Source organism: Aulonocara stuartgranti (genome assembly GCF_965226115.1).
Source record: "Aulonocara stuartgranti genome assembly, chromosome: 1".
Lineage (NCBI taxonomy): Eukaryota > Metazoa > Chordata > Actinopteri > Cichliformes > Cichlidae > Aulonocara > Aulonocara stuartgranti.
Genome location: NC_138939.1, coordinates 2,456,590 through 2,463,855, shown reverse-complemented (window position 1 = coordinate 2,463,855; position 7,266 = coordinate 2,456,590). Strand labels below are relative to the sequence as shown.

Genomic DNA, 7,266 nt, shown 5'->3' with positions numbered 1-7,266 from the left:
AATTAATTATTGTAGAAGTCTTAGCCCTGCCACGACATCATAAAACATTCTTAATACTCAGCATTTGTTAACGAAAGTAATGGTTGCATTTAGGGGATTCAAACTGCGCATGTCTGTGGGGACAATGCTGTAATGCTGGTTGTGTTTACGTTGTAGCGAGGAGAAATACGTATGACTGCGCATCACTACGGGGGGAACAGTGCATAAACTACCATGTGAAATGTTAATATCGGCTTATGCATACAGTGAAATGGAAACATTTAATCTTACTTAGGTCTTATGTGGTTATTAGCCTAGTTATGATGCATTTCGCCATTGCTTGTTCGTCATTATTACGTTTACAGAGAGAAAGAGTCGATGTTTCCGTCTTTCTCTCCCCCCTTTACATGGCGGAATGGTAGGGGCCTTGGTGACGTCACGGGCTGGGCGGGGCTCAGCAGGCTGATCGTGAAGAAGAGGATTGTTGCTGTTGTTGTTGTTGTTGTTGTGTAGCTGGAGCGCTGGGAGGTGCCGAGCCGTGTGTTCGTTTGTGGTTAAAACTGAGAGGACAGCGAGCGGGAAGATTGCTGAGCCCCAAATTTAACCGTGAGTCGCGTTTACAGCCCGCTGCACCCGACGAGAGGAGCCCGGAAACGGCAAACATGAAATGGATGTTCAAAGAAGACCACTCTTTGGGTGAGAATGGAGGCGACGTTCTGATTAGTGAGGAAAAATAGTTATGAGTTGTTATTATTATGTTATAAAAGTCTAGCTGTTTATTCTTCCGTATGGGAGTTAATGTGGGCTTTAAAGTTTCTAAGGTGTCGCTGGTAAACGGGCCCTGCGGGGAGCCGGGCCTGTCCTCCAGGCTTTTGTCCATAGAGGAGCCAGCGATCCATTAACGGGGACATACAGGTGTAAATGTTGATGTCCGCTCCTGTTATCGTTAACTTTTAAACCCGTAGTGTTAAAGCCGTGTACTGGGCTCGTGGAAGCGGACAAACCATCGTGTCTTTGTTGTTAACACGACGACCCAGTTTCAGGCTAATCGTGTATACTGGCTCAGCAAGTAGCTAGTCGGGCCTCGCCTCTGCTCGCAGTTCATCAGCAGCTGGATGACCAAACAGCTCTACACTGCGGGCCAGCCGCATGCAACACAGCTGGAAACATCTGTTTAGACATGTAAATGTGCTGAGGGATCATTTAAAGTGTGCTCAGTTACAGCTGAAGTACAGTAAAGTAAATCAAGGTAATCAGGAAAACTCACTTAGTGAAGTGCAGGAGCACCTTCCCTGTGATTGTGTTACTGTAAAATAGTTTTATATCCATTAATTTCACATAAAAATATTGTATTATTCTATAATTACGCAATTGTAATAAATATTGTGTAAGCTGACTTCCACCAGTGGTTGAAACTTACCATGAAATATTATTTGTAGGATTTAAAATAGCACAAATGTTGTCTCCGTTAAGAAAGACAAGCACATGTTGGTGAAGGCCCTCTCCCCCCCCCCCTCCCCCCCTGTTGATTTAGGTAAAAAAAATCAGTGGTAACTTTTTTGTGTCATTTATTAAATGTTGTTATAATAAAAGCTTAAGAAAGTATTTATGGTTCTTTCTTTCAAGCTAGCACTATTCAGGGTTTGTAGTCACATGACCATTAACCTGTCCACCATTTTGCCATTGTGATGCTGTAGGGTGGCGTGAACAAGGCCCCACAGAGTCACACGGTCCTAGATCAGTGAGGGGACTGGTTGGAGGTTTACGGTACACGGTGCTACCTGTATGGACCTTCCTGCGATGGCTTAGGTCGCTACACGTCGCCCCAGTCGCTGTTTGGAAGGAAGATGCGGACATTTCTGCAAATGCTCGCTAATTTCTAGCTGTAAAAATGCAAAACACAAAAGTCGAAACCTTTACAGGGAAGGTGAATTTCTGGGTTGTGTTGCACTTTGTGTTTCACTACAGTTCAGGAAGTAGTTAGCGAGGGTTTGCAGATAATTCAGTATCTTCCATGCAAACTAGAAGCAACTGCAGCAATTAGCATGTCTATGGCAGCCAACTGTGAAACCTGAACAGGAGCTCAGGGCAACCCCAGTGCTTCCTGTGAAAGATAAGATGTGCTTCCTGCGGCCTCATGCCGAGCGCTGTTTCAGCCGGCTGACTACAAACCGCGATAAGGATTTTTGTCCATTTGTGCTCATTCATCTTAAATTCATGTGACATAGTGAAAACGAATGATCTGAAGGAAAAGGAGCTGGTGAACTGTTAGAAACGAGAGTGATTGTTTTACTTTAGTGCAAATATTTGCCAGAATAAATACTTGCAGGAATGCATGCGGCGTGATATCATAGAGGCAACATGGTGATGTTTTATTAAAGATTCAGTGCCTGCACGTTCTTCTTTTGAGTGAGCGGATCGAAGGTGTTCGGGCAGCCAGAGGTGGTGTTAACTGACAACAACTCCACCGTCAGATATCGATCTCTGTACATAATCAGCAGCAGGAGGTGCTGAGAGCTGTCTGAGGAAGGTTTTTTCTAAACAAACCTCTCTGAAGAACTCCTCACCACCAGGGACCTAAAGACTTAAACTGAAGAAGTCAGCTGCTTTTTGAAAAGTAGCTTTTATTGATCATTTAAGAAGGCTGATAATATTTGGTACATGTAAACAAACTGCTGAAGCTAGCCTCCACACCACAGGGGGCGCTGCAGGGAGCCAAAGCTTGCCTTTGCATTTAGAAAGTTACTGAAAACCTTTTTTCACTGATTGAAGTGGACTTAAATCTGCATTTGTTAAACCCTGTCATATATCCACTGCTCCTGGTGGATGTTCATATGAAACAAGGCTCTGTATGAGATAAAGAAGGCTTATTTTGAACTGTGAATCATGCAAAGCTGTTGGGCAATATAAATATGTTGAATTAAGTTGAACATTCGATTGCAATGAATAGCAGCTCTTTGTAATGTCTGTTTTTTGTTATTTGTTGCTTATAATTTGCATCTGTTTGATCGTTATTGTAGTTTTCTGTCTTTTTAATCATGTTTGTTTCTGTGGTTTAATCAAGTGAGAACTCAGAGTCAGTTTCTTGTTTCATTATTGTTAAAATAATAATAATAATTTTCTTTATAGTTTCATTTTGGTTAACTTTCATTAGCCTTTTTTTTTTAAATTTCACTTGGAAACAGCGCGAGGTGCCGAGAAACACCCGTCAGACTAACCAGCGTGTGTCTTTGTCTCCTGCAGAACATCGATGCATAGAGTCAGCCAAAATCCGCAACAAGTACCCTGACCGCGTCCCGGTGAGTGAGCGCGACGACGCGTGGGCGGCTGCTTCTGCAAGTCGGCCAGTTCGCTGATGATGAAATGTGTGTGTCGTTGCGTTCAGGTGATCGTGGAGAAAGTGTCGGGATCACAGATAGTGGACATCGACAAGAGGAAGTACCTGGTCCCCTCTGACATCACAGTGGCCCAGTTCATGTGGATCATCAGGAAACGCATCCAGCTGCCCTCGGAGAAGGCCATCTTCCTGTTTGTGGATAAGACGGTGCCTCAGTCCAGGTGAGCTCAGCCTTTCAGAGGACCTCGTTGTCTGATTTTTATATTATAAAGTAAAATAATGAGATCTGAAATGACCTCGCTCTGTAACTTCAGGTCGTGTGAGGGTTGAATGTTTGATTGTAAGCGAATACTGGTGGCTGCCACCATTAACCGTTTCAGTTTCAAAGGTCTTTAGATAAAAGACATCATATCTATGATATCTTTAATTTTCCATGAATCTGCTCGGCTTTTGGAGGACGAATGATAAAAGAAGGCCTGACAGGAAGATATTTACTCTACTGCAAAACACAACAGATGAAAACTGTAAATCTTCCCGTCATTCATTTAATACTGTATTCATTCAGTTTTGTCTCTCAGCATTCAGAATGCTGCACGTCTCAGTATTTCAGTGTTAGTGGGTCAGTTTCCACTAGGGCTGTGTTTTGATTATCGATATATAGATTAAAATCGATTCTAGCTTGGATAACGTGATATCGATTCATTGAAATCCTGAATTGATTTTTTAATATTAATTTATTTTGCCTGAAACGCCAGAATCTCAGGTTAAACCTCACAAAATTTCAACAACCACCAAACAGCTGAAACAGTAAATGAGAGCAGGAACACGGATTCTGCACAGAGACATAAACACAAAGCTCGGACCCGCCGACGCATCAGAATCATCAGGATCAGTGAGATGTCGCCTTTCTCACCCGCCGGCGCGGACACGGTCGGGGCTGAAAGCCGACAGCTCGCTGATTCTGATGTTTCGGCGGGTCCGAGCTTTGTGTTTATGTCTTTGTGCAGATGATTCTAAAGCTGTTAGTTTGATCTCTCTCCAAACAATATTGACTGAACCAGCAGCAAAAGAAGATCCAAACTACGCTTCACATAAACATCGTCATGAACTCACTCTGACTTTCACTGTTTTGCTTCCACCAGGATAAAATCACACTTCATGCACAGCTCTCTCTCTCTCTCTCTCACAGTTTCCCGTCTAAAAATCTGTTTTCTTCATTATTCGCTTGCTTGCTATCACAAGTCTACTGTTGTTTACAGGCTGTCGGCCGCTCTTTATGTGCTAGTGTGCGTCACTTGGGCGATCGTGGCTCAAGAGTTGGGAGTTCGCCTTGTAATCAAAAGGTTGCTGGTTCGAGCCCCGGCTCGGACAGTCTCGGTCGTTGTGTCCTTGGGCGAGACACTTCACCCGTTGCCTACTGGTGGTGGTCAGAGGGCCCGGTGGCGCCAGTGTCCGGCAGCCTCGCCTCTGTCAGTGTGGCTGTGGCTACAATGTAGCTGCCATCACCTGTGTGTGAATGTGTGGATGACTGGATGTGTAAAACGCTTTGAGGTCCTTAGGGACGAGTAAAGCGCTATATAAATACAGGCCATTTACTCCTCCAAATGTTCACAGATTTCTGTTGTTATTTATGAAAAAATGCTAACCGGGCGGATTTGTCGGTGTCTTTTCTGCGGTGGATTGTTTTCTTATTTGGTGTTCAGTGACGACGTTGCGTCTCCCTCCATGTTTCAGCATCACGATGGGGCAGCTCTACGAGAAGGAGAAGGATGAGGACGGCTTTTTATACGTGGCCTACAGCGGGGAGAACACCTTTGGCTTTTAGAGGAAAATAAAAGCTGCCTCTCCTGACACCCACCCACATCCAATCACAGCCCTCACTTGGCCCCTGGGAGACAGCGAGGGAAATTCAGAGACTGGAACAGACACGGATGCGCATCAGGAGACTCCGGCGTGCTTGTCCCGGCTCATGTCTCACCTCCTCTTTACAGATCCAGTGTGTCACATTTCAGTTACTCTTTGTTTGATGTTGTGATTTGAGTGTTTTAGTAGGAACCTTGATTTACTATTATTATTGATTGTTTCCACCTTTTAAAAGTGACGAGTGAATGATTTTTGCTTTCAGTTGTGCTTTCTTCTTTGAAGATGATATTTAAAAAAATGAATTATTTGACGGTAAGGTAGCTGGATGACCTAACCAATAAAAAGCCAAAAATAAATCCCGGGCACCTTCCTCATTTCTTCAAACTGTGTGTTATTTGATGCAAATGGGGTCATGTGACTCTTCAGCACAAAAGATCCCCATGAGTGTCGCCTCCAGTCGAGGTGTTAACAGATGACACAACAGCGACAAAAAACAAAGAAAAACTACAACATTGTTACAAATGTTGCTGCAGAGAATCATCTGCACAGAGTGGTGTCATTTCACATAGCTTTTGTTTCCCTGAATGAATGAAATGATCAATTAAAAGTGTATTTTGTATTTACTCAGGTTATCTTTAACTAATATTAAGATTTGTTTGATGGTCTGGAGCGTGCACGTGGAACAAATATCCAGAAAACCTCTCACAGCACTGAGGATGATCCTGACGTCGCTCAAAATAATCTCTTTTCAAACGTGTTGTTTGAGGCGTGATGATTCACTGAACTTTGACCCTTTGCTCCTTGGTTTTAGTGAAATCTGATTGTATACGCTTTAGGAGGAAGTCTCGTTTCTTTTTGTTTGGTGTCATTTATGACTTGTGTTGTGATTTTAACCTTTGATACTTTCAGTCACTTTATTGCAAAACATTCATTCATTTAGTAGTTTTCACTTCCTGTTTAGAGTTTCTAATCGTGACATTTTACGCTGCACAAAGTGCAACGAGCTCTTCGGTGGGATGAAGTTGCCGCAGTGATTTCTGGGTAAAACCGACCAGGGACACATGAAAGTTCGTGGAAGCGCGTCTGCGTGCTGAGTTCTCATACTTGGTATTAGCAGCTCGAATCAGGAACCAGACACTCGATATCTGAGTGAGGTTGTGAGAATGTGGTTACTGACTTCTACGAAAGCAAAGTTTGAAAATGAACTCAGCGACTCCTCTTCACTCACTACATTTATTATTTATTATTTTACCTTTTCACAGAGATTTTAACTCTTTAATGTCACTTTAAGGCAGCGGTTCCCAAACTTGTTTTTGCTCCTTTGTTTTACAAGAAAAATGTTCGCGCACAAACACATCCTCCAACCACACGCGCCCATTTTTTGCTCCATTGCGGTTTATTTCACAGCTCAAACATTTAGTAAACAATTAAGCAAATACAAGTAATCTGCAATAAATCACAGGCAGTAATAAAATAAACTTCTAACTCTTTCACGCTGCGTCCGCACCTACACGGGTATTTGTGAACACGCAGCTGTTTCGTCCGCGTCACCGAGAACGGAGGTTTTTTTTAACTCCTTTTTGCGTTTATGTGTGGACGAGGAATACAGAGTTCTTCATGCAACGTCAAAGGTATATATGCGCCTTTTTCACGTCACGCTGTGGCCACGTTATTGTTTACATGAGATGAATCGCAGATGGAGACAAAATACTGTTAATCTGACTGTCTGCAGGTTTACATGCAGTTACTGTCCCTCCATTTACAAAGGCAGAGGCGTCACGGTGTCATTATTTTAGGTGTAGTTGTTTCCTGTGTAATAATATTCAACATTGCATCAATACATTTTTCAAAAAATGCCTCTCTGTGCAAAATGGGTTTAAAAACATAAACAGCTGTGGGATCCTGTTTGTCCGTGATTTACACAGCCCAGCGCTGCTCCCGACACAGGGGAAACCAACCCTGCAGGGAGACCTACCTCTGTACCTGTGCAGGTGAAGCCAAAGGGAAGATTTGCGTCACCATATTTTCTCGTCTTTGGCTTAGAATGGAGCTGGTTTGGAAACATATTCAGCGATGCTTCATCTCCT

At 43.2% G+C, this 7,266-nt stretch overlaps 1 protein-coding gene across 1 annotated transcript; it reads left to right on the top strand.

Moving 5' to 3' along the window:
• The first annotated feature begins 423 nt into the window (after nt 1–423).
• On the top strand, nt 424–5,535 carry LOC309704590 (gamma-aminobutyric acid receptor-associated protein-like 2). The gene is made up of 4 exons (XM_082529833.1): nt 424–675; nt 3,223–3,278; nt 3,365–3,537; nt 5,051–5,535. The coding sequence occupies exons 1-4, from the start codon at nt 642–644 to the stop codon at nt 5,139–5,141; spliced, it is 354 nt and encodes a 117-aa protein (XP_082385959.1). The 5' UTR covers nt 424–641; the 3' UTR covers nt 5,142–5,535.
• The last annotated feature ends 1,731 nt before the right edge of the window (nt 5,536–7,266 follow it).